This window comes from Pinus tabuliformis, chromosome 5_2 (genome assembly GCF_031772625.1).
Source record: "Pinus tabuliformis cultivar Carrire ecotype Pingquan chromosome 5_2, CPIR1, whole genome shotgun sequence".
In the NCBI taxonomy this organism is placed as follows: Eukaryota; Viridiplantae; Streptophyta; class Pinopsida; order Pinales; family Pinaceae; genus Pinus; species Pinus tabuliformis.
In genome coordinates, this window is record NC_142306.1 from 424,961,283 (window position 1) to 424,977,500 (window position 16,218).

Sequence of the window (16,218 nt, forward strand, 5' to 3'; positions counted from 1 at the left end):
TAGCTTTTATCATTCTTTTAAAAAAAATTGTAACATGTCAGCTATAATGAAGTAAGTGGTTGGATGTTTATTATAAATTGACACTTGTTGTGTCCATTTATTTATCTCACATTATTTTTATTGTTAATAATAATAATAATTCCAATTACTTATCATACAAATTAAAATTAATATAAAATTGTATTACTTAATATGGAAACATTTATTTATGGTATGAATCTTTCTTTTTATTTATACATATGTTTTTATATACCAAAATCATATAATGAATTACACACATTGTTCATATTAAACTTCGTTATCAAATTATTCTTAAATGCTATGTGTCAATTCCGTATGGATTACACAACTCGCTCGTACTAAAATGCATAAAGCACTCAATTTATTTTACTTTTAATTACTTTATCTCTCTATATAAAAACCATCTATTAAGAATAAAATTAACTATTTAATTCATAATCAATAGTGAACCATGTCTTTTTTGTTATCAGTAGTTTTTAAATTGTAAACTGGTTATTTTATTATTTTTTAAATATAATTGGTAAAAAAAACCATATGTCCATGAGACCAAAACTAAAATTACGATATAGCAAACTGAATTGAAACTGCTTATTATTTTAGTTATTTTTAATTTTTATTATTTTAAAATGAGTTAATATTATATTTTATGTTCTATTTATTATTTTAGTTATTTTCTACTTTTGTTATTTTTAAATGAATTAATATTATATTTTACATTATTATTGTTTACCTAATATTTTATTATTTTATTATTTTTTAAATATAATTGGTAAAAGAACTATATATCCATGAGACCAAAGCTAAAATTACGATATAACAAACTAAATTGAAACTGTTTATTATGTTAGTTATTTTTAATTTGTATTATTTTAAAATGAGTTAATATTATATTTTACATTATTATTTTTTGTCTAATATTTTATTTTAGAAACAGTGCACTATTTTCCCATCCCAAATGTAGAATAAGTAACCTATTTACACAATTAAATCATTTTAGAATTTCATCTATGATTTTTTTGTTATATATGAAATTATTGCTTTCCATTATTGTTTTCGCAACTAAATTGCAATATAGTTCAAAATTTACATTTTAAAATTGATAAAACTCTAAAACACAAATATAATAAAAATCAATTTATTTTAACATATTTAAAAAAACAAGCATTTAAAATCTAAAAAACAAAAAGATTTAATGATACGAAATTATATAACGTCATGTCATGCAAAACCCCTTCCTTTATACTCGAAGGGAGTAGAGCACTGTTGCTAAGGGAGTTTAGCGGACTCTTACACTCGAAGGGAGTAGAGCACTGTTGCTAATGATATACACAAAATTTCTTGACAAAGAAACAAAAATATCAACGCGTGTGCGGCATGCCTCTCATAGAGTGAGAGCAGTGGGTGCAATTGACCCTTAGTGATAGTTGACATTCGATTTGTATGTAGCAGTGGGTTGCCAATTTTTCGGGATAACGTTGTTTGCCGTGAGCGTTTTCTTGCCGGAAAGAGAGGTCAATCGAATAGAGAAAGGCGCTTGGAGAGGGTTAGGGCTATTGAGAACCCAGTTTACACCCCATTTATGTGTCATCTTTTGCCATGATTTAGAGTTTGCCTGCATCATAATCAAATAAAAAAAAACGGAGATCATATGACACAAAATCCCAGCTCTTATATAAATCTCTCTCTCATCATATATATATATATATACACACAAAGTATGAATCTGTGTATATATCATAAAACTTGGGTATATATATGTGCAGAATACCTGTTGTAGCTCAACTGCTGCAAGATCACCATCTCCTGCTTGATATTGAATAAATACTGCGAAATAGAAATTATTGGCTCCTGCGTCAACGTGGAAGGCAACATTCATCCCCGAGTATTGGCAAGGCACCCTGCATAACCAACAAAAAGCAAGTGTGTTTTATGTAAAAACAATTGAAATTATAAATGGGCCAAATTGTTATTGATGGGGCGTTAATTCAGTAGAGTAGATATAAAATACCGTTGGAATGATATAGGCACGATTCCAATCTTACGGAGGTCTGCATCTTTACCGGGAGCTGCAATGCTGTCAAAGGAGGCACCACTGAGATCAAAGTGTGTTTTGCCACCTCCGCAGACTCCGCCACCTGGACATTCATCAGTGATCACCACAGTCACTGAGATCAAAGTGTGTTTTGCCACCTCCGCAGACTCCGCCACCTGGACATTCATCAGTGATCACCACAGTCACCGGCTTTCCAGAACAAACGCCCCTCTCAGTGCACTTTACTTGATAGCAAGCTCCACAGCCTTGTCCACCTTTGAACAGGACTGAACTTCCTGCGGCTATTTTTGAATTGAAAGGGGATCCTTTCACTATGCCTCCGAATCCACATGCGCCTCCTGCAGTGCAACAAAATTAGAAATACAGTTTCATTTTCTCTTTCATTCCAATTTGTATATAATATAATACTAATACTACAATGCAATATTGCAATTACCGTCACTCCCGAATCCATGAAGATTGCCGTACCAAGTTGCAGTGGCTGGCTGCCAGCCATTACTCACAGCCACCCATTTGCATAGAATTACACGTGTGATCACATAACTAAAAGAGAGTCTCATTTTCGAAGCAAACGAAGCGCACAACATAAACTCTTCTCTTCTATTGGACTTAGAGAAACTACAGTCTACCACAACCCCTAAACCTCTTCTACATTTATAGTAAAAAAAATTGGCAACTACTTCGTTTTTGGGTTTTGACAGTTTCTCCATTTTCTCCAATATATTATTATATTCATTATTTTATTTCATTTAGTCTAGTTTCTGGGCATATGTAAAGTGTGAACTAATTATTATCAATATTTTATATTTTGAAATTATATTATATTTATTACTTTATTTTATTTAAACTAATTTTTATGTATATTAAAGTGTGAATTATAATTATATTATAATTAATGTAAATCACTATTATATTATAATATAATATAATGATAATGTATGAGGGTAGGTTCATTAAAATATAATAAAATTTCAGTTTTGTATAAATAAATATTCATTTTATTCATTTTTTTATTTATTTTATTATTAATTTATGTAATAATATTCATTACTCAACAAATATTTAATAGAAGCTTACTTCAACTAATAGATAAAATGATCTTTTTTCCGAGCATTATTTCTCGTCAATTTTTCTCAAAATATTATATAGATTTTTTTAAATTATAAGTTTAATTTTTTATTTGCAAAGATGGAGTGCCTTGGGCTTTTTGGATGTGCTTAATCCATTTATACATTTAATTTTAAAGTGTACTTTAAACAACAATATCTCAATATTAGAGTTTGACAATATCTCAATATTCAATCTATTATTATTAATATATTGAAGCTTACTTCAACTAATAGACAAAATGATCTTTTCTCCGAGCATTATTTCTCATCAATTTTTTGCAAACTACTATATAGATTTTTTTAAATTATAAGTTTAGTTTTTTATTTGCAAAGATGGAGTGCCTCTGGGCTTTTTGGGTGTGCTTAGTCCATTTATGCATTTAATTTTAAAATGTACTTTCTGGGCTTTTTGGGTGTGCTTAGTCCATTTATGCATTTAATTTAAAAATGTACTTTAAACAACAAGAAATCACAATCTTGCTAAAGATTGTATTATTTTATTTAGGCCAAAAAGCAATTTCATCTATTAGTTAGACTAGGTCATCGTCTATATTTTATCTATTTATTTAACAGCTCCATACGTGTCCTCGTATTAGAGTTTGACAATATCTCAATATTCAATCTATTATTATTAATATTTTATCCTTTTAAATTATATTATATTATTATTTCATTTCATTTAAAGTTTTGAATTATGCCCCACCATAACTTCATTCCCCTAAAAAAAACTTCCTATGAGTATATTACATTTTAATATAAAGTTATGCATAGTTTAACGAGAAGCTATATAAATATAAAAACTTAAATATGAACTATTAAAATATTCTATATTTCTTTCAAAAAGTAATAATAATTAATACATAATACATACTATATTTCAAATAATCAACTAAAATATATATATATCTAATTAAAAAAATATAATAATAATTTTCAATGTAAATATAAATATATGATATTAAATGTTGATATTTGTAATATATTGGAATGTTGGTTTATATATTTTTTCCACTTTTTAATTTATTGTTATAACATTTTATTTGCTTAAATAATTATATTTATTATTCAATAATATATTTTATCTACTTAATTAATCTTATGGCTCAATCCATAATGTCTTTTAATTACTTAATTAAATATATCATATAGCAAGTATCAAGAAATTGTATAGTTAGGTAACTCTTCTTTTCTGTCATTTTATGAAATTTCTTGATAGTTGTTGAGTGATATCTTTAATTACTTAAATGAAATACTTTATGGACGGCCCATAATATTAATTTAGATAACATCTATCTTAGAGTAACAATGTGATTAGTTAAGTAAATGAAATTTATTAAAATAGTGAATTACTTTAAAAAGTTAATAACTTTTTAATTGAATTGATTTTCATTGTATTTAATTTTAATAATGATTAATTTTAAACTTTTCTTATTTGTTTATGTTAAAATCAAAACTATTGTTCTAAAGTAATATAAGATAAAATCTTACATTTTGTGTAACACCTTTATGATGACCCCTCAGTGTGTGATGTACATATCATGTTTAGCATCGTGATTTAAGGATTCTTTTGGTGCCCACGTGCCCATGCGCCTGTGTTTTAGGCCATTATACTTATGTTTATATTCTTTGAATCCACATAGCCTAATTATGTAGGTATGAAATCACACTGATAAAATACATTACTGTTGTAAAGCAAGCCCAAGAATAGAGCATGGGGCCACTTAGACTCCATGAATATGAAAAATGTGGCTTAGGTCTAAGTGATGAAGGACTTACTCCTAGGTGGATAAGTTATTATTAAAATAAGCCTAAGCTCAAAGATACACATGTTTCATCGTAATTTTATAAAGAGCCTTTAGATATTTCATTTTCCAAAGGAGGGGCATGCACATAAAAGTGAAGTGTGTTAGAGTCACCCATCATGTGTTGCATCATTCGTACAATGGAAGGTAACTTGACTCCCAGAATGGGAAGAAGGGGTGAACCTATGACATGATTATATCCTAGTAAAACCCTAGGTGGAATTTTAAAAAAAGGGATAGGTTACCTTGGTGTGAAGCCAGAAAGGTACCGAGGAAAACCTCTCGAGGGTAGATGGAACTTCCATAAGGTACAAGTTTGAGGCATCCCTAGTCAGTTGAATTCAAAATCCATGGAATTTTAGTCATATAGCCTCATGGTTTGCTAGTGCATAGAAGTGGGTGCAATACCATGGGTTTTATGAGATGATGGGGAATGTGAAATTATTAGTGGAAGGCTACTAAAGAAATTATTAGTGGAAGGCTGCTAAAGTTTGGTATTATGGCACTATTCATGTTCAACATTAATTAGGTGCCATAGCCAGCTTTAAATAAGCCTTTTTCCTTGTAGATTTGTGGCCCAGTCTTCAGGGTGACCCATCATTGAAAGCTTACGAGCAACATGGTCTATGGGAGGGTGGAATGTCTAAGACATGCAACCAGTTAATTCTTCATTTAAAAACAAGTGTTTATTAGTATTTTTATATGATTTTTTATGTTAATATTCTTTTTTTTCGAGGAAAATCTAGGCAAATCCACTCAAGGTGATCACATCCCACAAGCCAAACTAATCAAATCATAGACCCAAAGGCGTCGAGGAAAATTGAACCCATGACCTCCCAATGACGAGGTGCTTTAGCAACAACACCTTGACCAATTGAGCTAACCCTAGGGGCTTGATATATTTTAATGTGTTGCATGTGAAAGGTGATTTAAATGGTGACATTTATGCAATTTCATTCCTATAAATGAATTCATTACATGGGAGAATGATTAAACATGCTTCACCAATGATACATGAGTAAAATTGAAGGGAAAATTTCAAAAATATCAAATTATAGAGGTGGCGATACACTCGAGTGGTTGACTGGAGGTGTTACAAATTGTATTGGAGCCCATGTTACAACGCTCAATCCATATGCATCAAAATTTTCTTACATAGAAATATTACAAGATGCATGACAACTATTTGATAGAATTTCTCAAGGGATAGAGATGGGTGAAATTTTTAATTTGATATGAAATCCACAAATAATGAAAAAGATAAGAGTTACTTATGGGATTACTATTAGTGAAGCAATGGGTTAACTATAGTAGTAGATATATCAATATTGTGTACTCACAAAAATACTAGAAAAATAAACCTAATTGATAAACCCTAAGGATCAACTCAATTGGAGATGGTTGTGTAAATTAAATTTTACGTACCAAGAGGTTCAAGCTTCAAATCCCATCAATTTACTCATTTCTTGTCGAAGGGGTATACGTAGGAACCTAGTGGTTATAGTGGAAACAGTTGAAATAAACACTATGTCACGTTAGTATGGAATATGCCAAGTTGATGATCCCTCTAGTCACTAAAAAAATAAAAGTTTATTGACTGGAAGTTTTGAAAAGAATTATAATTTCAAAGTTTTGAAATTTTTCATATTATGACAATGACAATGAGCTAATAGTGTTATGCAGCAGTTGCTTTGGCATGTGGAGAAGGATAGGTGACAAAACAAGCGGCATGATTGAATACCATTAAAAGTAACCTTTAAGACCACTTTCGCTCAGCTTCATGGTCATTCATCTATCCTAACCTCCTATGACATTATTTCGCATGTGCCTGAAAACTCCTTTCCTCCTCCACCCCCCCCCCCCCCCTTTTTTTCTTTTTCTTTCCTATTTTTCTTCCCATCCCTTGTATTCTCTACTCCATCCCTATTGAGATTGTAGGTTGGAAGGTGATTCTTCATGGATCATGTGCCATGACATGAAATGAGTCACCTCAATTATCTCCTATGTAAATTAATTAATTAATGAATTTCCTGAGTATAAACTTTAGACGGAAATTTAATTTGGTTGTTGGGTACATTTTTATAAAAGGGAAAATAATTCTACTTTATATTAAGTCTAAGTCATGACTATTGATCTTGATAAAGTGAGATCTAATCTCAACTATTGAGATTAGGGTTAGGTCCTTTTAATAAGAGGTTCAAGCCAAAGGATATGCACATTCAATTTGACAAAAGTTGAGATTCATTCGAGCATGGTATTTGATAGCAAGAGTGATATAATGCTAGATAAAGCTAGCTAGAGCAAGACCAACAGAGAGGCTAAGTTTTCTCTTTAGTCGAGAGGCCAATTTTCTTTGTACACAAAATTTTCCTATCAATTTGTGCGTGTGGGTGATATAAGAACTAAGTGAGAGAAAGAGGTCTCAAACATTTAGTTGGGTATTTTCCAAAGAAAATTCTTGTTTAACTATTATAAAGAAATATTTTTCTTGAAGCTTAATAAGAAGCCCAACCTTTGCAAGTTTCCCCACATTGGGGTTTCCGAGGCATATATGTGTTATTTTTTGTTGCATGTGATTAGTTTCGAGTATTTTTTTTCTTCTATTGTTTATTTGGTTAAAAACAAAAATATTTATTTTTACAAATCATATTAGAAGGCATTATTTATTTCAAATCCATGATTATTTGTTCGGAGAGTAAATTTGTAGCTAGGCTTAAAGAAATTAACAATCCTTTTAACGTCCTATACTTTTACACATTCTTTTTAACGCCCTCATTATGAACTTCCTTTTTTAATATTTTAGCCTCTGTCACGTCTAAGTTATAACTTAACATATGCTCACACTTTCCTCTAGTTTATAGCGTTTGAACCTAGGTGTTTGGTGTTCACTTTTCTTAGCTTTTAATAATTAATTTTCTTAGTGACCTAGGTATATTTATAATGTCCAACGTTAATACATCAACTTGTTAATTTAACTATATTAATAATCTAATTTATATATTACATTAATTTTTAAGATTATTATTTATTTTATTATTAACACTATTACTAATATTAACATGATACTTTTATTAATATTTAAGAGTAACACTTTAATACTAATATTACTACTATAATCTTAACATTTTATTAATTTAGCTATTAAATTAAGTTCTATTATTAAGTTTCATAATATATTATTCATTAGTCTTATCAATAACCTTAAAATGTTTAGACTTATTATTACAATCAGTATTAATATAACTTCTTTTCTTATTATGGAGACAACAGATGATCCATGTACAAGTGACGTTTTAGTCCTTTTTTATGGACATGTTTGGTGTAGAGAATAGTTATGAAGGCCGAATTCTAGTATGGTTCAAAACTTGGAATGTCAACGTCTTTACCACCCCTATTATGAACTCGGACTAGGTTCTAAGTACTGGATTCATTTTGTGGCATTTATGGAAAGAGATAAGATATCAATTTTTTTGAAATCGAGAACGTAAATCCATCATATACGTGAACTCATATCCCAAAACATATGTGAAACCATCTTGGCTTTTGTTCGAATGAGGATGGTTGGAAGGTTGATGGCCTTGAAGAACAGGTATTATCTTGTCTCCATCTCTTTCTGAAATGGCACGGTCTGTTTCATGGCTGAACTCTCCAAATATTACATTGTCTAATTCTCCTTTCATATGCCCTCTGTGTGGATTTGTTAAATTAATTTTTGATAGTGCGACTAAAGGGAACCGAGGTATTGCAAGTTGTGGGGTGGATTTTCATGATTCCATAGGGATCATTTTGCAAATTTTTTCACTCATCTACAGCTTCACATCTAATAAGTTAGTGGAATTTTTAGCAATGGACACAACACTAAATATTGTTATCCATAAGGTTATCAACTTCTACAGGTTGATGTAGATTCAATGGTAGTCATTAATTTCTTGAAATAACTCCTATCTACATAACCACCCTCCACATTGATCCATAGTTAGAGATTGATATTAATAGTTCATTCTATAAAGGAAATTTTGTTGTAGTTGGATTATGTTTTGGTTATTCATCCCTATCAGCATACAAATGTAGTCGCAAACTACTTAGAAAATATTGCATGTCAATATCGACAACTGTCTAGTGATGATCGCCAGCCTCACCTTTCTCTAATCATTGATACGAACATATTTTATACATTGATACCTTCGTGATGGCTTCATCCCCAATGGGGGTAGATATCATGAATAGGTGGATGAACGGAAAATCCTTTAAAATGATATGTCATTTCTATTCCATTCTCTACATGTGAGTGTTATGTTGTTTCATAGTTGAGTGTCGTTGGGAGGTATAACTAACAACAAGGGTTGTTAAATTCCCCTCATTGGGTGAGCAGGAATGTTGCATTGTCCACTAAATAGTGCAAGTCTTTAAATTTGTCATCATGTGTGTGTTTTGGCTCAAATATGAAGGGTGGTGGTTCAGTGAGGAGATACCCTTTCCCATCTTTGGCTATTTCAACCTTGGTTCACCATTGTGTCTTGTACTTCAGTCCTCCCATTTTGTGGTTTTATTACGGTATTTGAATGGTGATTTGGGTGGTAATGACATAGTTTCTAATATTTTTTTATATTATTATGCTTATCCTGGTGTTTCAGATTCATCGAGTCTTTGGATCCATGTTCTTCTTCCTGTACATTGACAATTTTCATTTGGGGTTGGAATTCAAATTGGTGGTCATCTTTTCAGAGCTTCCTTTACCAAATAGTCAATTTCAAGGTATATCTTACCCCTATCCAATTTTGGTTTTAGGGTATTGGTATCCTGGGTACTTTTCTATTTGGTTTTAGTTACCTTCCGGTTCTCATATTTGGTTCATGCTAGTTGTTTAGCATTGGAGTTATTATTCTTGTGTTCTATTGTAATTCCTTTGCTTTCTTTTAGGTTGATTCAAAGGGTTATCTTACTTGTGTTTAATCCTTAAATTCCTACAGATGGAGGGCCTTATTATTATGCTCTGTGTTAGTGTCGGTATCTTCATCCTTCCGTCAGAGATCAAATCCTCTTGTTGCATTACATATTAGGTGTCCCGCTCAGTCAGCTACATTCCATTAGGTGCATGGATCATATGACGGTCATGGATTTCCTACAATTTCCCTCATGTTATCTACCTGTTAGCTCATGTTTGTTAATTTCAAAGGTTTTGCTTTAGGGTTTCATTGTCATTTAGGTCTAGGGTTTCATTAGGGTTTCGTCAAAAGGAGTTTCAAAGTGTCCAATAATAACCAGTAGGCCATGAGGAGGTTCTAGCATCAATAAATTTCATCATCAAGTGCTCAGAAATGTGTTTTTCCTCAAAACTCTGTTTTGAGGAAAAAACAGAGTATTTTTGCTTTTATTGTACAAAAATCATGAAATTTTGTTATCTTCATTATAAATCCCTTCATCTGTAGCCCTGGTCACTTTCCCTGCCCCAGTAGTTCCAACACCTGCAAAACAAGCAAAGCTCAGGTCATTTAGTTCATCACAAAGCTCAAATGAAGTGAAAAAGTCCAAAAACAGAGTTTGAAAATAAAGTCATTTCAAAAACCATTGTAAAAATGGGTTTTATGAGCCAAAAATTTAGATGCTCCTTGTTTATAAGCTATTTCTTCATTTCAAGAGTTCATTTGCAAAGTGGAAACAAGGCAAAGACATTTTGGGGTGAGGAGAGCAAAGTTGGAGAAAATCGGTCAAAAACCAGAGGCGCAGCACACTAGGCAGGTAGCACGGTGCATATAACTTGTGCGGCGCATTGGGTCGCATTTCTCAGTGCAAAAATACATGGGCATGGCGCATACACTCGGCGCGGCGCATTGGGTTGGATGCATGACGCACACAGCCAGCAACCCCAAAACTTCAAACACCTGCTCCAAAATCACCCAAAATGCATGGATTTGTCTTGGTACAAGTAGGTTGAGCCTCCATCACTGTTTTTTATCCAAGTTTAGTGCTTGTTTCATGGTGGTTGATGAAAGGTGATTGTTTAAAGAAATCAAACCCTACCTCTTCAAAATTTCCAAAGCAAATAGTGCTAGGGTTTTGTATTGACTGTTTTGCTACCAAGTCCATCCTTTAAATTCCTCCATCACTCCATTACCCCATTTTTCCATTGCTTTCCTTATTCCCTAAGTTATCCCACCCCCTAAAGTCACTAATCCCCTATCCCAAGTTTCCTTTCCCAAAATCCCAAAAGCAAATTCCCAAACCATAGTCTCATACTAAAAACTCCCAAACTACACTCTAATTCCTTGTTCCCTTAACTAACCCTACCCCAACAGTCCCTAAATCCCTCACTGTTTTCCCCCTCCACAGTCCCTCATATCACTGTTTCCCTTGGTGGCCAAAAGTCAAAAACATCACAGTCACCTATTTCTCATCAAGGCAGCTCCAAGGCAGTTTATTTACTAGCAGAGATGGCATATGATCCTTCATATGAGTATGAAGAGGAGACCCACAGTGACTCACCAACAGAGGTACATGCACCCAAGAGGCCTCATAGAGGTGGAAAACATATTAGAGAAGAACCAACTACCCTTGCTGAGTTACAGGCCTGCCCACTTGCCATCTCTTGTTTCCAACACTAGTCCTGCTATGAATTTTGTGAAAAGGCTGCTAACATTCAGTTTCACCATGAGTTGGCCTGCTTATTTGTGTTGCATTTACATGATGGTCAAGCTACTCTAGCTGGTGTCACTTTCACATTAACACTAGAATTCATTTCACTAGCAACTAGCATACCTAACATTGGAGAACAATGGAACAAGAGGCAACAAATTGACTGGCAACATTATGAACCGTACATAAAGCCCAGCTTTTTGAGATAGCTCAAGAGAGTGTTTCCTTTTCGATACCTCAAAGATGAATATGCTCCTTTAATGAAACTGATCATGAAGTATTTCAGCTGTGAGGGCCGATTCTCCCATTTATATGCTTATCATATCAAGCTGCTAATGCATTTTACCCAGGTGCGGATGATGAACATCCCTTACTTCATGTGTCGAAACATAGAAAAGATGACCACCCTAGTGCAACACAAGACTCCTCAGTAGCAGTTCAACAGTATTTACCATTTTGCTCTCATCAAAATTGTAGTCATTCATCAGCTTGGCTTACAGGGCATCACTTGGGAGGACTTCATCTCTCGTGAGTTTTTCAGAGCTCCTCAGGGATCTTCAGAGGCTTTGCATGAGACAGGTGGACCTTCTTATTAGCATGATGGTCACGAGGTGCAGGCTACTACTATCCTAGTGTTTATTACATATCAGAAGGGCATTAGACAGTTGTTTGCAGCAGCAAAGCGAGTGTTATCTCCACCCAGGGTGGAAGGGGCCTTGCTTCCGTCATTAGCACTACAGGTTCAGGACAGAGGCAAGAGGCCACTACAAGGAGGAAGGACCATCAGGTGAGCGGGAGACTGATTTCATTCTCATTGAGGGTGATGATACTGATATGGGCCCACAAAGCACAAATCTTAGAGAAATCATTCAGGAGCAGCAGGCGGACGTTGATGCCTTATCTATCAAATTGGATAGAGCCCAATGGACAATACAATACCTGGAGAAAAGGAATAAGCAACTTTAGGACCAGCAGGTGATTATGGAGTTGCAAAACATTCGGGAGAATGGCCAAGCTGCCCAAAGGAGGAGGGTGGATTTCACTTCACTTGAGTAGGAGGTTAATGCCGATAGGGATTCATGGCTTGAAAGAGCCAATATCCACTTGGAGAGGAAGCTAGAAAAGGCCAACAAGGAGAAAAAATTGTTGAGACACATGGCTATTCATTACATGGCAAGGAACAAAGTTTGCAAGGTGAGAATCAAGAGTTTGAAAGCAAAATTGAAGAAGGCATCAAAGAGGCAAAAGGAGCATGATCGACTTCAGATATTGGCCGAGGATTCCTTGGCCCAACATAGCTCTTGATAGAGAAGATTCAGCCAAATTTCAAAAAAATTGGGGCACTTTTTGCATTTTTGAAATTTTTGGCACAAAAAACAGGTTTTTCTGCCCTATTCGCCACGCCACGTGGCACTCGCTTTTGATAGGAGCCTCCAAAGCACAAAAATTTAGAATTTTTGGATTTGGCATGAAAAATTGTGCTTGCCTACTTATGGCCAAGAAATTTGGGCAGGTTTTGAGCCCTCAAAAAGGTCAAAAACACTCAAAAAATGACCTCACTGCCCCTATTTTGACACACAGGAAGCAGTCTTGGGAGATTTGATTTTTGATAGGGAAAATGAAGGCCAAATTGAAAACTTATACTTGGGTTGGAAAGTAGATAGGAAGACATTTCCAGCAAGCACACTTGGAGCTAATTTGGACACTGGGAAGGCCTCCAAAAGTGTGTCCAAACAGGTGCTACGCATAGAGAATCAGGGGTGGCGCATAGAGAAAAAATTGCCAGTTTGACCAAATATTGCTCTGTTTTTTGCCTAGTTTTGGCTAGTTTGACTTTTTCACTCTCTTAATGGTAAATTATGATGTAATTTAATGTAAATTGATGGATAATAATGTAAATATGTCAAGTTTTCACTTAGTAAGGTAGATTCATCTGTTAAAAAGTTGTTTGAAACTAAATGGATCAGTTCCCTAGTTTCTAGAGGCATGTTGTTCCACTGCCTGATTTCTAGTTCCTAGTTTATAATCAGTTGGATCAGCTCCTAAACATGTGAGCTCGACCCCTAGAGGCTAGGATGAGCTATGATTTGACTATATTATGTTTTTTTCAGTCATTAGCATGGTTGGACTTTTGAGAAAGCAAAGAGCTTCATTGTACACTCATATTTTCATTTTGGCTAAGGAATTAAGACCAGGATTTGCAGCAATCTTTGGGATCCATGTGGAAATTTTTATTGGTATAGTGCTTTTCTTTGTAATTGTGAATTTTCTTATGTGTTATGTATGCCATTCTCTATCTTGTTTCTTCTTAACTAAACAAACAAGAGTGTAAGTAGAATCCATTGAAATTGCAGTGCTCTACTTGAAGTTTGCTTTAGTTTCTTGATGTTTTCAACTGTTTAGTGTCGGTATCTTCATCCCTCTATCAGAGATCAAATCCTCTTGTTTCATTGCATATTAGGCGTCCCGCTCAGTCAGCTGCATTCCATTAGGCACCTGGATCATCTGACGGTAGTGGCTTTCCTACAGTTTCCCTCATGTGATCTACTTGCTGGCTCATGTTTGTTCATTTCAAAGCATATAAAATCATCTTTTGTCTTAAATATTGCAAAGGTTTTGCTTTAGGGTTTCATTGTCATTTAGGTCTAGGGTTTCATCAAAAGGAGTTTCGAAGTGTCCAATAATAACCAGTAGGCCATGAGGAGGTTCCAGCATCAATAAATTTCATCATCAAGTGCTGAGGAAAAAACAGAGTATTTTTGCTTTTATTGTACAAAAATCATGAAATTTTGTTTTCTTCATTGTAAATCCCTTCATCTGTAACCCTGGTCACTTTCCCTAGCCCTAGTAGTTCCAACACCTGTAAAACAAGCAAAGCTCATGTCATTTAGTTCATCAAAAATCTCAAATGAAGTGAAAATGTCCAAAAACAGAGTTTGAAAATAAAGTCAATTCAAAAACCATTGTAAAAATGGGTTTTATGAGCAAAAAATTTAAAGCTCCTTGTTTATAAGCTATTTCTTCATTTCAAGAGTTAATTTGCAAAGTGGAAACAAGGCAAAGACATTTTGGGGTGAGCAGAGATAAGTTGGAGAAAATCAGTCAAAAACCAGAGGCGCGGCGCACTAGGCAGGTGGCACGGAGGACATAACTGGCGTAGCACATTGGACTGCATTTCTTAGTGCAAAAAGACATGGGCGCGGTGCATACACTGGGCGCGGTGCATTAGGTTGGATGCACAGCGCACACAGCCAACAAGCCCAAAACTTCAAACACTTGCTCCAAATCGCCCAAAATGCATGGATTTGTCTTGGTACAAGTAGGTTGAGCCTCCATCACTTTTTTTTATCCAAGTTTGGTGCTTGTTTCATGGTGGTTGATGAATGGTGATTGTTTAAAGAAATCAACCCTACCTCTTCAAAATTTCCAAAGCAAACAGTGCTAGGGTTTTGTATCAACTGTTTTGATACCAAGTCCATCCTTTAAATTCCTCCATCACTCCCTTACCCCATTTTTCCATTGATTTCCTCTCCCTAAGTTCTCCTACCCCCTAAATTCACTAATCCCCTATCCCAAGTTCCCTTTCCCAAAATCCCAAAAGCAAATTCCCAAACCCTAGTCTCATACTAAAAACTCCCAAACTACACTCTAATTCCCTTTTCCCTTAACTAACCCTACCCCAACAGTCCCTAAATCCCTCACTATTTTCCCCCTCCACAGTCCCTCATATCACTGTTTCCCTTGGTGGCCAAAAGTCAAAAACATCACAGTCACCTATTTCTCATCAAGGCAGCTCCAAGGTAGTTTGTTTACTAGCAGAGATGGCATCTGATCCTTCATATGAGTATGAAGAGGAGACCCACAGTGACTCACCAACAGAGGTACATGCACCCAGGAGGCCTCATAGAGGTGGCAAACATACTAGAGAAGAACCAACTACCCTTGCTGAGTTACAGGCCTGCCCACTTGCCATATCTTGTTTCCAACACCAGTCCTGCTATGAATTTTGTGAAAAGGCTGCTACCATTCAGTTTCACCATGAGTTCGCCGCTTATTTGTGTTGCATTTACATGATGGTCAAGCTACTCTAGCTGGTGTCACTTTCACATTAACACCAGAATCCATTTCACTAGAAACTAGCATACCTAACATTGGAGAACAATGGAACGAGAGGAAGCAATTAACCGGTAGCATTATGAACTGTACATCAAGCCTGGCTTTTTGAGACAGCTCAAGAGAGTGTTTCCTTTTCAGTACCTCAAAGATGAATATGCTCCTTTAATGAAACTGATCATGAAGTATTTCAGCTGTGAGGGCCGGTTCTCCCATTTATATGCTTATCATATCAGGTTGTTGATGCATTTTACTTGGGTATGGATGGTGAACATCCCTTACTTCATGTTCTGAAACATAGAAAAGATGACCACCCTAGTGCAGCAGAAGACTCCTTAGCAGCAGTTCAATAGTATATACCATTTTGCTCTCATCAAAATTGTAGTCATTCATCAGCTTGGCTTACAGGGCATCACTTGGGAGGACTTCATCTCTCGTGAGTTTTTCAAAGCTCCTCAGGGACCTTCAGAGGCTTCGCATGAGGCAA

The 16,218-nt window shown here is 34.6% G+C and overlaps 1 protein-coding gene across 1 annotated transcript; it reads right to left on the minus strand.

The window, feature by feature from the left end:
• Positions 1-1,435: 1,435 nt before the first annotated feature.
• LOC149159415 (expansin-B16-like) lies at positions 1,436-2,634 on the minus strand. Its single transcript, XM_089434300.1, has 5 exons — positions 2,511-2,634; positions 2,230-2,412; positions 2,030-2,156; positions 1,790-1,919; positions 1,436-1,633 (listed from the first exon to the last, which is right to left on the minus strand). The coding sequence occupies exons 1-5, from the start codon at positions 2,632-2,634 to the stop codon at positions 1,436-1,438; spliced, it is 762 nt and encodes a 253-aa protein (XP_089290426.1).
• Positions 2,635-16,218: the final 13,584 nt, after the last annotated feature.

Bases quoted from the DNA above. Each gene is read 5' to 3' on its own strand.
- LOC149159415 (XM_089434300.1), bottom strand. From the start codon at position 2,634: ATGAGACTCTCTTTTAGTTATGTGATCACACGTGTAATTCTATGCAAA. The intron at 2,413-2,510 runs GTAATTGCAATA...GTTGCACTGCAG, and splicing joins TCATGGATTCGGGAGTGACG to GAGGCGCATGTGGATTCGGA. The intron at 1,634-1,789 runs GTATTCTGCACA...ATTATGATGCAG, and splicing joins CAGCAGTTGAGCTACAACAG to GCAAACTCTAAATCATGGCA.